The 15864-nt window shown below is 36.5% G+C and overlaps 1 protein-coding gene across 3 annotated transcripts in view; it reads right to left on the reverse strand.

Annotated features, from left to right (window-relative positions):
- Positions 1-15864, reverse strand: part of UBE2E2 (ubiquitin conjugating enzyme E2 E2) — a 388450-nt gene that overhangs the window by 67640 nt on the left and 304946 nt on the right. For all 3 annotated transcript variants that reach the window (XM_032162302.2, XM_032162303.2, XM_032162304.2), the window contains exon 5: positions 1024-1171. In XM_032162302.2, the coding sequence (XP_032018193.1) occupies positions 1024-1171 (148 nt within the window). The remainder of the gene's footprint in view (positions 1-1023; positions 1172-15864) is intronic.

Consider the following 15864-nt stretch of genomic DNA (forward strand, 5'->3'; position numbering starts at 1 on the left):
GTAATCCCCACTACTTGGGGGGCTCAGACAGGAGAATCGCTGGAATCCAGGAGGCGGAGGTTGCGGGAGCAGAGATTGTGCCACTGCACTCTAGCCTGGGTGACACAGTGAGACTCCGTTTCAAAAAAAAAAAAAAATACTAATTTGCCACTTCAAAAAAGATTTTATTGCTGAAAAATAAAGAAATATAAAAGTAGAAAGACTGTTATTTCTTGATGTTTTATAAAACAGCCAGGATCATAAGCAACCCCACTGATACTCGTCATTTCCATTTGTGTAAAATTTCATGCATCTAGTGAACAGAGTTTACTCTTGATTGTAGAATAGGGAATCTCATGCAATATTTAAGCTATTAATTACTGAAAAAATAATTCTCCCACTGAGAACATCAATGAAAACCCTATAGCTATCTTTGGATTTTTGTATTTTCTAAAATAGACCCAATTTGTAAAGGAATTAAGAATTTTCAGTGGTAAGCACACCAGCAAGCCATAAAGGCCTTGGGAGGTGTATTTCCTTGTTTACTTTTGGGGTATTTCCTAGAACAGACCATTCAGGACCGTTATAATAGCTTGTCAGGATGCACAGTTATTAGGATGCCAAAAAGGTCACGTCTGCATGGTGCTGCCTGGTTGTTATCAGATTTTAATAGCCGTCATTCCTCAAATTAACGTCTTCTAGTAGGCATCTAATTAAAGATTAAGCTATTCAACTTGAATTTTTATTATTATTTGGCAGGATAACTTGATTCATTCTTTAAATGTACTTTCCCATCTAAAATGATTTTTCATTTTTTTTTTTTTACCACACTATACTTTTTCCTTCTTGGCAAACGATAGGTCTTAAAAACACTAATGAGAAGACCCAATTTAAAAAGAAAATAGTTACATACTATGAAAATATAAGAATAATAGTAGTAGAAGCAGTGGTGGTAGTGGTAGTAGTAGCAGTAAACAAGTTACTAAGGGTCTGACATTTAAATCTTGAGAAGCTCCAATTCATACTAGATTTAAATTCTCTTACCAGGGTTGCAATCTGTAAGAAGTGAGCAGATGGAGAGGAGAACTTTAGAAATAGTTAAAGCCGGACTCCAGTTGTCCTTTAAGATGTCCAGACAGATCACACCTTGGCTGTTAATATTACAGTGATAGATTCTTGTTCGGAAGGTAACCTACAAGAAAATGTAAAGTTATATTTTGTTAGACAAAATATGTTTATTAACTATCTATAGACAATTTTTGTCTAATAAAATTGCCTATTTTATCAGACAAAATAGTCCAGGCTATTGGTTAACATACACTTGATTTTTTTCTTGGGCACATGAGATTAATCAATAGAGGTCATCATTTTAGAATTTGTCATTTTGGGCACAGAGAAATAAACATCAACAGCAAACCAAGACATTCTGCTTCTTATAAAGAGTCTTGTTATTTAACAAATGTTTTACGGACTGAATTTACTTTTGATACAATTACAGGAATGTTCACGAGGAGAAATTGACTCTGACTTCTAAAAAGTTTCAAAGAAAACTTCTGTTAGATTCCAGTTATTTTAAGGATTTTGTATATTTATAATATTCAAACACCAAAAAGCATGAGAGTACTAATACAAAGAAAATAAATATTATTCTATAACAGTTTTTTTTTTTTTTTTTGAGACGGAGTCTCGCTGTGTCGCCCAGGCTGGAGTGCAGTGGCGCGATCTCGGCTCACTGCAAGCTCCGCCTCCCGGGTTCGCGCCATTCTCCTGCCTCAGCCTCTCCGAGTAGCTGGGACTACAGGCGCCCGCCACCATGCCCGGCTAATTTTTTTGTATTTTTAGTAGAGACGGGGTTTCACCGTGGTCTCGATCTCCTGACCTCGTGATCCGCCCGCCTCAGCCTCCCAAAATGCTGGGATTACAAGCGTGAGCCACCGCGCCCGGCCAAGTTTTTTTTTTTTTTTTTTTTTTTTGAGATAAAGTTTCGCTCTGTTGCCCAGGCTGGAGTGCAGTGGTGTGATCTTCGCTCACTGCAACCTCCACCTCCCGGGTTCAAGCGATTGTCCTGCCTCAGCCTCCCAAGCAGCTGGGATTACAGGTGCCCGCCACCATGCCAAGCTGATTTTTGTATTTTTAGTAGAGACAGGGTTTTGCCATGTTGGCCAGGCTGGTCTTGATCTCCTGACCTCAAGTCATCCGCCTGCCTTGGCCTCCCAAAGTGCTAGGATTACAGGTGTAAGCCAACATGCCCACCTATAACACAGTTTTAAAACATAAACTAAGGCATTTATATAAATAACATGCCTAGTTCATAGAACTATATTAGTATAATTATAGTAGTTACAATTTACTATATTAGTTATATTACTAGTTACAATTAGTTGTAATTTAGAAACCTTTTCCTTCTTAAATTTTATTTTTAAAATGTAATTATTAGTGCATCCTACCTTTGCCCTGTGATAGCTAGATCACCACTGCATGCTGCTTACATATAATTGTGAAACATGACCATAACATTTTTAAAACACTTCAACTGAAAAAAATTAAGGGCAAATCAGTTTTATAACGACTAAAACTCTGTTTAATAAAAGTGTTATGTAAGTGGCAATAAGATGTGAATATTATTTATTAATATTATGTTCATAAATGTTCTTAAATTTTAAGTTGAAATATACAAAAATCTCAGGGTTCTAAAGACAGTCTTTTGGTACCCTATGTTCAAAATAGCTCTGAACCAAGAAAAACACACATGCAGATCTCTGCAGGTGCTGCCACTCTACCAGCGCATCCAGCATGCAGTCAAACACTAGATTTATGTAATTTACATGATGCGAAGTCTCAGAAAGAGCAAATCTAGAGACTTATGTGGTTGTCGAACAAAAGACACCGTTCTCAGGTTAAATTAGTACTTCTAATGAGAATTGCCTTTCTAGCATCATGCCAGACCAGATAATCCATGACACCTACACACACATCTTAAATGCCTAGAAATGTTGAAGAAAATATAATCAACATTCTTTAAAATGCATAGCAGAACCTGTAAGGGGAATTCCCAGAGCCCTGAATTAAAAACCAAAAATTATAGTAAGTGCAACAAGCTGAGACTGCACCTGCCATGGGTGGGGTTTTGGAAAGAGGGAAGAGAGTAAAAGATGGTATTCAGTCTTAATAAAGTGGAGGTTTGGGTTTTGATGCCCTCATGGAAAAAGAAGATGAAATCTTAGGCCTGTATGCTGCAAGAGCTTAGAATTGAGTGCCCTTATATAAATCAGGAAACTCGAATGGCTTGTCTTTCAGTAAATGAATGGACTTGAAAAGATATGCCTTATGACAGAGATAGCAAAGAAACTTAACCAAAGAAAGCATGGGCTCTAGACTGAGAAGAGAAATGCTTTTCCTGAGAATTCTAAATCCTAGACACATATACTGTGTAAACACTAGCTGACAAAAAGAGCTTAAATGACTGTATTATCAGATCAAAATATGTTTAAGGCACAAAGCATTGTTACAAACAAAGAACGTTACTGATAAAATAAACAACTCATCAAGAAAACAGTAACAATTCTGAATTTGCTGTATCTAACAATATAGCCAAAAGTATACAAAGTAAAAATGTGCAAAATTATAAGGAGAAAATGACATAACTATAATCAAAGAGGGACATTTTCACCACCGTAACTGACAGGTCAACCAGACTAAAGATTAGTAAGGATATTGGAGATCTGAACAACTGGATAAACAAAATCAAGGGAGTGAATGAAGATAAAATCCTACACTTAATGATAAAGGAACATTTAAGAAACATTTATAAAAACTGATCACATGCTAAGCCACAAAAGAAGCTTTACATATTTCAAAGAATTGACATTATTAAGACCATAACGTAAAGTCAGAATCTACATATAAAAGATCCCCCTATCATATGCTTGGAAACTGAAAAACTCATTTTCAAATAATTCTTGGACCAAAGAAAAAAATCAGTTACTATTATTGCTGAATGACAATGAAAATATTGGGTTGCCAATATCAAAATTTTGTGACTCGGCTAAAACAGTTGTAAAAGAGAAATCTACAGTTTCAAACACATACATTAGGAAAGAAGAAAGATATTTAATGAGTTAAGTGTCCAACTCAGGAAGGCAGTAAAAAAACAACAGAGTAAACTCCATGAAAGAAGAAATAAAGACACTAGCCTAAGTTAATGAAACAGAGACTATCTCGTGATATTAAAATTTCTGTGGAGAAGGCAGAGTGCCTATCCCTCTAAGTGCTAAATGAAAAGATAAAATATTTTTATGATCCCAATTTAACTGATGAGTGGCTTACATAATATTGATAATTAACCCTCAAAACAACTCAATAGGGAAAATAATATTATTGCAACCACTTGAAAAATGATGAAACTAAGGCAAAGGGAGGTTAGAGAACTGGCTCAAGATCCCACAAGTGGTAAGTGGAAGCCAGAATTCGAACACAATTGTGCTGATCCAAAAGCCTATGGTCTATCTCTCAGAATCAATGCCTCTGTTCTTTTGTTAAAAATTTATAATTCTGGGATAATTGTAGATTCATGTACAGTTGTAAGAAATAAAGAGATCCCATGTATTTTTCACTCAATTTTCCCCAATGAAAACGTCTTGTATAATTACAGTATATTGCAGGAAATTGACATTAATACAGTCCACTGACCTTTTCCAGATTTCATTTTCATGTGCACTCATGCATATTAAGTATATTTAGTTATGTGTAATTTTATCACATGTATAGATTTGTGTGAATACCACCAGTCAACACACAAACAACTCTATCACAAACATTCTTCATGGTACCCTGTGATAGCCATAGTTGCCTTCTCCCTTTACTTCAATTCCCGGCAACTACAACTCTGTCCTCATCTCCACAACTTTGTCATTTCAAGAATGCTATATAAATGCAATCGTATAGTATGTAAGCATTTGAAATTGGTTTTCACTCTGCATAATTCCGTTAAGATCCATCTAAGCTGTTGCACGTGTCAATAATTATTTGCTCCTTTCTTACTGATGAGTAGTATTCCATGGCATAGATGTGGTAGAATAGGCAGATAACCAGACGTGAGGAGGAGAAGGGACACCCTGAGAAAAGGAGTCTGGAAAATCTCACGCCCCAGGGATCACCCTTAACAGGCGTGCTAGATATGAACAGATGGGAGGGGAAATACCTAGGCAGAAAGGAATCCCCCTTAAGACCCCAGTGATTGCTCACTCTGCCAGTTAACCTGCCAGAATGTAGCTAGATGCATGCTAAAGGGAAAAGGGCAAAGGAGAAAATTCCTAAGAGATACGCAGAAGCAATTTGTGTCCAACATCGGGTTCACGGGTACACACCAATAGTAAGGGAGGGTCCCACAACCTTGGGGCGGGAACTAGGTGAGGGAAAAGGCAGGGACTTAAGGCAGATGCAGAAAACTAAACAAAGTAAAAAGGTGGAGACTTAAGAAAGAGGCAGGAACTTCAAGAAAAAATCTGAAATCATAAAAACCCACCACTCTCGGGGTGCTGCTGGCTCACTCTCTCTCAGCAGCTCGCCCTGCCTCATCGTTTCAGAGTGTACTGTCTCTCTAGACAAACTCCCTGCTCTGTATTTTCCCTTCAACGAATTCTCTTTCTCTGGCTAAATCAGTAGCTTGGCAGAATTCTTTCTCCAAATAAGACTAAGAACCAAACAGTAATAGATGTACCAATTTGTTTATCCATTTACCCACTGAAGGGCATCTGGGTTTCTATGAGATTGGAAGAATCAAAACGTTTTTTCTGCTCTCTCAACACAGAAGACTTCTGTGACCAAATGTGGGGTGAGGAGTTTCTCCTGACAACTAATTTTCTGATGCTAGCTGGGTGTCCCACAGTTCAATTCTGATACTATCCACCTGGATTTAGAGTCAGAACCCACAGGTTTAGGTCTCAGTCCCACAAGACTGCTTCTCACTTCAGATGCCAATCCAAGTTCTGACTGTTACAAATTGGGGGTTCTCACAACCCCCTCCTCAGTTTCAATCACTTGCTAAAGCAGTTCACACAATCCATAAATACGTTTTACTTACCCTTACTGGTTTATTATAAAATATACTACAAAGGATACAGCTGAACAGTTAAGAAGATAAGCATAAGGTAAGGTACGAGCCATAAGGGGTGGGGTGGGATGGTGGGGGTGGTACAGAGTTGCCATGCCCTCTTGGGGTACAACAACCTCCATGAGTTCAGCAACCCAGAACCTCTCTGAACCTTACTTTTAGGGGTTTTATGGAGGCTTCATTATGTAGGCATGATTTATTTAAATCATTGGTCATTGGTGATCAACTCAACTTTCAGACCCTCTCCTCTCCTTGAGGGTTATAGGGGAAACGGGCTGAAAGTTCCAACTCTCTAATCACATGATTGTGACATGATGGCAACCAGCTTCCATCCTGAGGCCTTCCAGGAGACCCCAGCCACCAGTCACCTCATTAGCATACAAAAGACACTTAACATTTCTGAGATTGCAAGGGTTTTAGTAGCTTTGTGCCAAAAATCAGGACCAAATAGTATATATTTCTTATTAGAAATCACAATATCGCAGGGTTGTTTCCAGTTTTCAGCTATTACAAATAAAGCTGCTATGAACATCTGTGTATGTGTTTTGTGTGAACATAAGTTTTTATATCTCTCGGATAAATGCCCAAGAGTGTAATTGCTGGGTCATATGTTAAGCTCATATTTAGTTTTATAATAAACTGCCATACTCCTTCCCAGAGTGATTGTACCATTTTATATTCTCACTAGCAATGTGATCTAGTTTCTCTGCATCCCTGCTAGCATTTGGTGTTATCACTATGTTTCATTATAGCCATTTTGATAGGGTGTAATGATACCTCAGTGTGGTTTTAATTTGCATTTCCTTAAATGCTAATAATGTTGAACACTTTTTCATTTGTTTATGTGTTATCTGGATATCCCCTACAGTCTGTCACATCTTTTGCTCATTTTTTATTAAAAATTTTAATAAATTTTGTTGACTTTATGGTGTTTTAAATGGAGACATTTCATTAAAACCAAAGTATAACTGGATGAAAAATAATAAAGTTTGAGTTTGCAAAGAATCCTGTGCATTTCTGGACAGAGTTTTACACTTGAATATTTTATAATGATAATAAAAAGATCTACTTTGATGATGATGTTTGTCAATTTCTATTCTGACAGGTGTTCATGAATTAAACCACACTGAATTAAACAGACAGACTGACTGTTCCAACATGTTCTAATGTCAGAGACTCCCACAACTACCACCTCTTGAAGCAGGAAACAAAATCTTGATCCCTAAGTTTTAAGAAGTGTTATGTGTTTATCTATTGAAATGTAAGCAATCTCCTCTTTGGGGGTCCCGCCATCATATTCCTACTTCAATACCATACTTGCAGTAGGACCTCCTCATGAAACCGTGAATTACTCATGAAAGTATTGTCTTTCAACTGATGCCCAAAGCACTGCCTGGCATACAGAAAGAGCCCACTGTTTGCTGAACAAATGCTAACACACCACAGTCTCGTGGTCTCTGAGGGGTTATAACCTCTTACTGTTTTTTAGGTAAAAGAGCATTTTAGAACCATAACTTCAGAGTAAAATCTGGAAGACTAGAGAATATCCTGAGGAAGGAGAAGATCTCTTCAACATTTTTCTGCCCCATGTTCCTTTACTAAATTTTCCTACAGGTTATGATATTATTTCACAAGGGGCTTCATATAGGCTAAACTAATAATAGAAATAATAAATTTAGTAAGCATTCAATATGTGCCGGGCACTCCAATATAAACATTTGTATTGCTGCTACTTCCTACTTAAATGCTAAAAAGAACCTAAGAAATGAGTGGTCTGGTCACACCAGCAAACATGTCTACAATCAAGGTAAAAACTCACTAATAAAAGCTCTTGAAGCAGCCAGCATTCTCTTCTAGACCTTATCAACAAACCAGGGAAAATGAGAAAGAATACTTGCAAACTGATAAGGAATTGTCTGCAGTCCTTAGATATTAGTGATTCAGAAATAGGAAATAATGTTTTGAATAGTGACAAATAGCAAAGAATTTGCAACTGCCAGAAGGAGAAGTTTAGAGGCGGAGAAAGCAAGTCTTCCCACCCTTAACCTACAAGACTACTCCGATCTCTGACTCAATTTTCCAGAAAGCCCATCACATTATTTTGATCAGGGGGCTGGGCAGCTATACATCCTTCATGTCATGTTCTTGACAAACAAGCAAATGATAAAAAATGACCATAAAGCAAACTGCACTTCCATTGCAGGGGTTAATACCCGCTGAGTTCTGTGTATCAAACTAGTTACGCCTACATTAGCATTTATAGCTGTATTTGAAGCATAGCTCAATAACTGATGTTTACAATGATAGCCACCATTTCTCAATGATAGGTAAAATTATACTGAGAATAACAGTTTTCAAAGGCAGGGAGGAGAGCACCTTTTGGAACATTTTCCATACAAAGGAAATTTTAAAAATATGACTTGGATATAGCGATACAGAAAATATTTATTTAGAATGGCTAATTCCCAGATGACCCTGGATAAGAAAGGTTTTAATTTATGTGTGCCATAAATTAAACGTGTGGGTACACATATGCAGTAGATGGAATAATGCCCTCTTGCCCCAAAGATGTACACATCCTAATTCCTGGAACCTGTGAATGTTACCTCACATGATAAAAACAGCCTTGTGATTAGGCGGAGAATCTTGAGATGGGGGTGATTATCCTGGATTATTTAGGTGGGCCCAATATAATTTCAAGGGTACTTTAAGAGAGAGGCATGAGGATCAGTGTCAGTAGTAGGGGATGTGATGAGTGATGTGAGGATGGAGCCAGGAGCTAAGGAATGTAGTTGGCCTCTAGAAGCTGAAAAAGGCAAGGAAATGGATTTTTCCCCGAAAGCCTTGAGAATGAACTCAGCCATGCTAATAACTTGATTTGAGTCTTCTGACCCACGTAACTGTAAGACTATAAGATAATAAATTCATACTGTTTCAAGCCACTAAGTTTGTAACAGTAGCAACAGGAAACTAATATAGTGTGTGTGTGTGTGTGTGTGTGTCTGTGTGTCTGTGTGTCTGTGTGTATCTATATCTCGTAGCTGTCTTGTTACTTTCTCTTAAAAGGTACTTAAAAATGAAGTTATGCTATTTCTGTACTTCATAGAATCACCTCTCCTTAAAAATAATTCCAGAAAGAGTTAACATTCTTTATGTTGACTAAAGCATAAAAGAACACAGTCAGATACGTAACTTTGCTACTCTAAGCCTCTATTTCCTAACAAAACAAGAGGCTTAGATTATTTCTAAGGCTTATTCTAGTTCCATGATCCACGAGTTGTATTGTGGAAAGAATATATGTGTTTGGGAGTTAGCTGGACTTGGGCTGGAATTCTCATTTTGGATGAATCACTTAACATCTCTGAGATTCAGTTTCTTCATCTGTAAAATGGGGAAAATAACAGCTATACCCATAGTAGCTGTGAAGACTGAAGTACACAAATGGTTCTAATAGCCTGCCTGGCACTCAGCAGGAATCCAATGAGTATTAGTTCTTCTTCCCCTCTCTTACATCCCCTAGTTACTAGTTATAAGATTAACTGAGAATGCATCACTTTAAGGTATAGGCAAGACTCCATATATAAATAAAAAGTGATTTTGTAAGAGGAGAGAGATCATGAAAGGCATAAATATAAAAAATATTTTAATACAGTATTTCTGACAAACTGATTCTAAACATAATTTAGAAAGATGTTTAAAAGTAAACACCTCCAAGAAGAAAAACTAATTCTGATAATAACATTCAAAATGATAATTTCAAATAATTTTTCAATGATAATGGTTTTCATCAATTTTTCAAAAAATTTTGATAAGGAGATAAATGGTGCCTTGCTTTTACTGAGAAAATATGGAAACAGTGAGAACATTCTTTTTTAAAATACTTTTCCATGGAGAACCCCCCAACCCCACAAATATTTGAAGCCCCCATGCCATGAATAAGTAAATCATGTAACAAAGCTCCAAAATGGTATGGTTAACATCATTAGGCTCACTATGAAACTACAGTTTATTTAAACAGGTTGTTAGTATACATAAAAAAAAAAAATCCCCTCTCTGAGATTTCAAGTGCCCTTTTCTTAAAACCAATTTAAGAGCACTGCGCCAATAACTAACATACACCCTAAAATTAATTTTTTATTAGTGACACAATAAAAATGGAAAAACTCATTATAGTGAGGGAATAAATCCTGAAAAATATGTTTCTCTAAGAAATACACATTAGCAAAACAGAACACCACCTTCCCCCAGCCCCCTACCCCATAGGAATATTATTTGGCCCTTGAATAACTGGCAGTGAAGGAACTGAAATTAAACATCACCTGAAAACCATAATGCATAAAGATGACACCTATCCAGCTGTGAATACTAACTACATGCTAGAGCATGCTACATAAGACTATCTTTTAGCTTTCAAGTACAATTCAAATGATTTAAAACAAAAGACCTTTATGCCACAGACATTTAAACTGAAAAAAGTCTTTCTCAGTGTCCTTTTATGTATAAATGTAGAAAAACATGCAACTAGAAAATTTTCCCCATCATGAGTAGCAAATCTCTTAGAAGATTGGGAGCATCTTATTCAATTCTCAATGCTCTTTCCCACAATACAGCAAATTACTCTCAACTCCTACAAGGCAGGATGCTTGGTATGACTTGATGAGGGACCAACAGATTCCTTCTTTTGCAATTTATAAAAATTCAGTTTATATAGAATGTTTCTGGAATATACCTATAATGAATAAAGTTCACTGGTTCTTTTCCAAATTTGTGTTTTTTTAAAATTATTGACTTCTTTGATTATATTTCATATTTCATTTTTTTATCTTTACACAATTATCTTGTCTCTTGACTTGTTCCGTATTTTTAAGTTTCAGAAATGGTATTCCAGCAGATTCTCCTTACTGGTAGATTGTATCATGGTACAGATAGAAATCTTTGAGTGTGAGTTCATTCTCAGTGGGCATGTTTTTTTTTTTCTTTCTATACAAGTCCCATGTGCTTTGGATTGTGGAATGTTTTGTATTTGCATCTTCATGGGCCTCAGGTAACACTAGTTTGAGACTAGACTGTACCATATATGCCAAAACATAAGGCAATAAAATAATCCCTTAGGAAAAGAAGAGCTGATTTAGATTCAAATCTTCACAGAAGTCTCCTATAGATGACATCTCAATTACTTTCTTTTGCACGACATACTATCTGGCAAAGACATAGTTGCCTGAAACCAGCTCAATCAATGCTTCTTTGGCATGCATATAGAGGTTTCCTTCCTCAATGGGTTAAAAAAAAGTGGAGGGGTTCAGAAATTAAACAAAACTCTAAGAGTACAACTCGCTATCTGAAGGCTTAGATTTTAACAAGTCTTTAAAAAATCACTTAAAAAAGCAAAACAAATTTAAAACAAGGAATTTTAAAAATAAGCTGGTTATGGCCAGGCGCGGTGGCTGACGCCTTAAATCCCAGCACTTTGGAAGGCCGAGGCGGGCGGATCATCTGAGGTCAGGATATCGAGACCATCCTTGTTAACATGGAGAAACCCCGTCTCTACTAAAAATGCAAAAAATTAGCCGGGCGTGGTGGTGGGCGCCTGTAGTCCCAGCTACTCCGGAGGCTGAGGCAGGAGAATGGCGCGAACCCGGGAGGCAGAGCTTGCAGTGAGCCAAGATCGCGCCACTGCACTCCAGCCTGGGCAACAGAGCGAGACTCTGTCTCAAAAAAAAAAATTAGCTGGTTATATGAGTTTTCTACAAATGAGTTTTTGTGCCTTAGGACAAGTTATCCAATAACATAATCACATACGGATTTAAAAACGGCTGTTCCACCAAACAACTGTGGTGGAAATAAAGATAACCTGGTATCTAAACTTAAACAGGTATACAAATAATCATTTAAACATTCCCACTGCTTTAACTCATTAAGCACATACACAGTAGGTGCTCAATCAATGCTGGGGGATGGGGGGTACACAGGGATCCACCAAAACCAGAACCCAAAGCTTTCTTGGTTTAATCTTCCTTCTAGAGCAGGGGTGTCCAATCTTTTGGCTTTCCTGGGCCACAATGGAAGAAGAATCGTCTTGAGCTACATATAAAATATACTAATGATAGCTTGAGCTAAAACAAACAAACAAACAAACAAACAAACAAACAAACAAAACCTCATGTTTTAAGGAGGTTTACGAATTTGTGTTGGCTGCATTCAAAGCCATCCTGGGCCCGGACTGGATGAGCTTGTCCTAGAGGCATCAGTCTCCCCAAGTCAGGTACCAGAACAAGTGCTCTTGAATAACAAACTTAACAACCATTATGTGGGGCTATGTTGAGCCAACAGCACTTATTTATCAATTAGTACTGTCCACAGAAGATAATTTAACAGATGTCCAAAGGACCAACATCTCTTAGACAAGATGATTCATTTCTGGCTTTAGAACTGCAAAAGTGTCTCATACATAACAACAATTAATTAGGAAGCACAACAGCTGAGATAGTTAATGGATTCCATGTAAAGCATGTAATAAATGACCGACCATATAACACTTGCTGTTTAACTAAAGACAGTGACATAAACACAAACAGAAGGAAAATGTCCTCCTTTTCCTTTCTTTTATTTACAATTTTTATAGGTCTCACACTCCCCAAGGCAATTCTGTAAGATGTAGCACATTTACAGATTTGATAAATGTAAAATGAAAATAATGTACAGGATTACTTCATCCTTCAGGAAAGGAATAATACATTTTATGTTTATAGATATATGAAGTGTCAGTTATTTATTTTAAGAGATCAATAATCCAGTTCATATATAACACAATACAAAGTATTTGTCAAACTAGCTAGAAATGATGATTTAGCTTTTCATACAGCCTACAAAAGTGTAGAAGTAAACTATATTTAAACATGATATAAAATAAAACATGGGCTGGGCTTGGTGGCTAACACCTGTAATTCCAACACTTTGGGAGGCTGAGGAGTGGGGATCACTTGAGGCCAGAAATCTAAGACCAGCCTGGGCAACACAGCAAGACCCTGTCCCTACAAAGAAATAGAAAACTATCCAGGCATGGTTGTGTGTGACTGTATTACCAGCTACTTGGGAGGCTGAGGTAGGAGGGCAGCTTGTGCCCAGGAATGTGAGGCTGTAGTGAGCTATGATTACACCATATACTCTAGCCTGAATGACAGAGACTCTGTGTCTCTAAAACTAATAAAAATATAGTAAAACAAGGACTGATTCTGTCTAATGATAAGTAAATTTACAGCTATTATAGAGTTGGCCAAATCCTCACTCTTTTGGTTGAATGCTATGTGTATAACACACGAAAAAGACATTCTTTGAAAGTAGCAGAGTATTCACAAATACTATAAAAATTTCCAAACTTTGTATGCATACTTGAGGGTAACGATATTTTTTCCCTATGTTCTTACCAAAAAGTTAAAAAAATACCACATGTATAAACAGTAAGTTGTAACCAAAAATAATAGTAATAATTAAAATAGTTACCAATAATGCCATGTTTATGTGCCACGCACTGTCCTAGGTGACTTGCATTTATTACATAATTTAATCTTCACACTCATCCTGTAAGGTGGGTACTATTATTATTAAGAAACAGACACAGGTTGAGAGGAATTCAAAATCCTCACAGTAAAGTCAATTCCAATACTAAGCAAAAAGCTTATAAGGAAAATACAAAATAATCAAAGACAAGTGAAAACCCCACACCCCCAAAGTTTTTTTTTTAATTAAAGAAAATGACAGAAAAAAAATAAAGAAAATCATGCAAATTCCAGATCTCAACAGTTTGACTTTAGACAGCAAAGCTAATGACACAGGGATTCAACAGGTTTCTCAGATCAAGTTCTGATAAAATGATCATGCATGTAAAGCGAATAGCGAAGAGAAGAAATGTTTAATGATATTCATGGCTGAGTGTGGTGGCTCAGGCTCAGCCTGGGAGTTAAGAGACCTGCATGGGCAACATGGTAAAACTCTGACTCTACAAAATAATTTAGAAACAATTAGCTGGGCATGGCGGTGTGTGTCTGTAGCCCTAGTTAGTCAGAAGGTTGAGGAGTGAAGATCACTTGAGCCCAGGAGGTTGAGGCTGCAGTGAGCCATGATTGTGCCACTGCACTCCAGTAGGGGCAATAGAGTCAGACCCTGTCTCAAAAACAAAACAAAACAAAACCTCACATATATATATATATATATTCACTATTACTATTGTGAGATTACTAAAGGCAAAAAAACCCAAGTCAGTTAAAAAAGTAAACAAATGTTTCAACATGACTTGAAAACTCTCACTTAACATGTATAATCTTTGAATAACTTAAATCTCAGCATACAGAATATTCTAGTGAATATTCTTTAAACATCTATGCAGAATAGATGTAGTCAACTAACCTGATACTCATAATATTGTACACTGAAAGTAACAGTTAATCAGGAAGCATACTTGAAAAATAAAAAAGGGTACTTTTATTAAATATCTGGATGTTTTAGTTGGTTTTATAACAGGCATGACTAATACTATATGATGATTTGAATTAGATTCTAAAATAGAAATAATGATAATGTATAAGCATTTACTATAAAGGAATAAAGTAGCAAAAAAAAAAAAAACCTTGGTAAAGTAGAAGTGCATTTAATTTTCCAAGCTAGTTATTTCTATTTGAGAATGTGCTAATTCTTGCTTGCTATATGACCGCCTTGCAACCAACTTGACATACAAATATTGGTTTACTTAAAAATGGTTAGAAAATAAGACTGGAGTCTTAGGGAAGGAGTGAAGGAGTGGATGTTGAATGACAAACTGAGGAGCTGTTCTTTTATCCTGCAGTTTAGGAGAATGCCATGATGCAAGAGGTGTTTTAGGGATTTGGAACAGGATGGTTGTATGATGTTCATTCTCAAACTAGCCTTTTGTGGAACAAATGCTTTGTGGTAGATGACACTAACTTACTCCTAAATTCACAAAATGGCTTTTATATGATTAATACCATTTTCTTTGAATATTGTCTTAACAGCTGACCAAACCAAGAAAGAAATGAATATATGTGAAACAGAATAAGGGAGGGGGAGATGGAGAAAACATGGGCAACACAATCCACAATCTGAAGCAGGGACAGAGGGAAAAAGGGACAAGGCACTGCAGGCACAGAGCAACCAGAACTTACTAAAAACCAGTTCCCATCAAGCCTGCACCACTTCCTGGAACCCACTGTGGAGAAGATCAGAGAGGGGAAAAGGAAGGCAGCAAATATATGAGAAGAGCCTAAGGTAAGCCTTCTGACTCTTCAGGTCAAGGCATCCTTATAAGGGTGGATCTAAGTTTCCCTCCTCACTGTAAACGTAAACTAGCTCACAGCTCATTTCAAGAACTCCAGGACTATCACAAACATACCTCTTTTTGCCTTCGTGGCAAGCATTCAAGAATTACTTGTTAGTCTTACTGAAGGAATATGTAGTATTATGAGGAATATCTTAAATTTTATTTTTATCTAATGGTAACTACCTGAGTTTGTTTTCCACTTAAATTTCCATGCCTAATTTTCTTTTTTTTTTTAAATAAATATTACTGGGATTTATTTTTATCTATCGCTAAATAACATATAGTTAAGATCATGAATATATTATTATTATTTTTTTCTTTTTTAAATTTCTTTTTTTTATTTTATTATTTTTTTATTTTTTTTTATTTTTTTTTTATTATTATACTTTAGGGTTTTAGGGTACATGTGCACAATGTGCAGGTTTGTTACATATGTATCCAT

The sequence above is a fragment of the Hylobates moloch genome, unplaced genomic scaffold (genome assembly GCF_009828535.3).
Source record: "Hylobates moloch isolate HMO894 unplaced genomic scaffold, HMol_V3 SCAFFOLD_8, whole genome shotgun sequence".
Classification (NCBI taxonomy): domain Eukaryota; kingdom Metazoa; phylum Chordata; class Mammalia; order Primates; family Hylobatidae; genus Hylobates; species Hylobates moloch.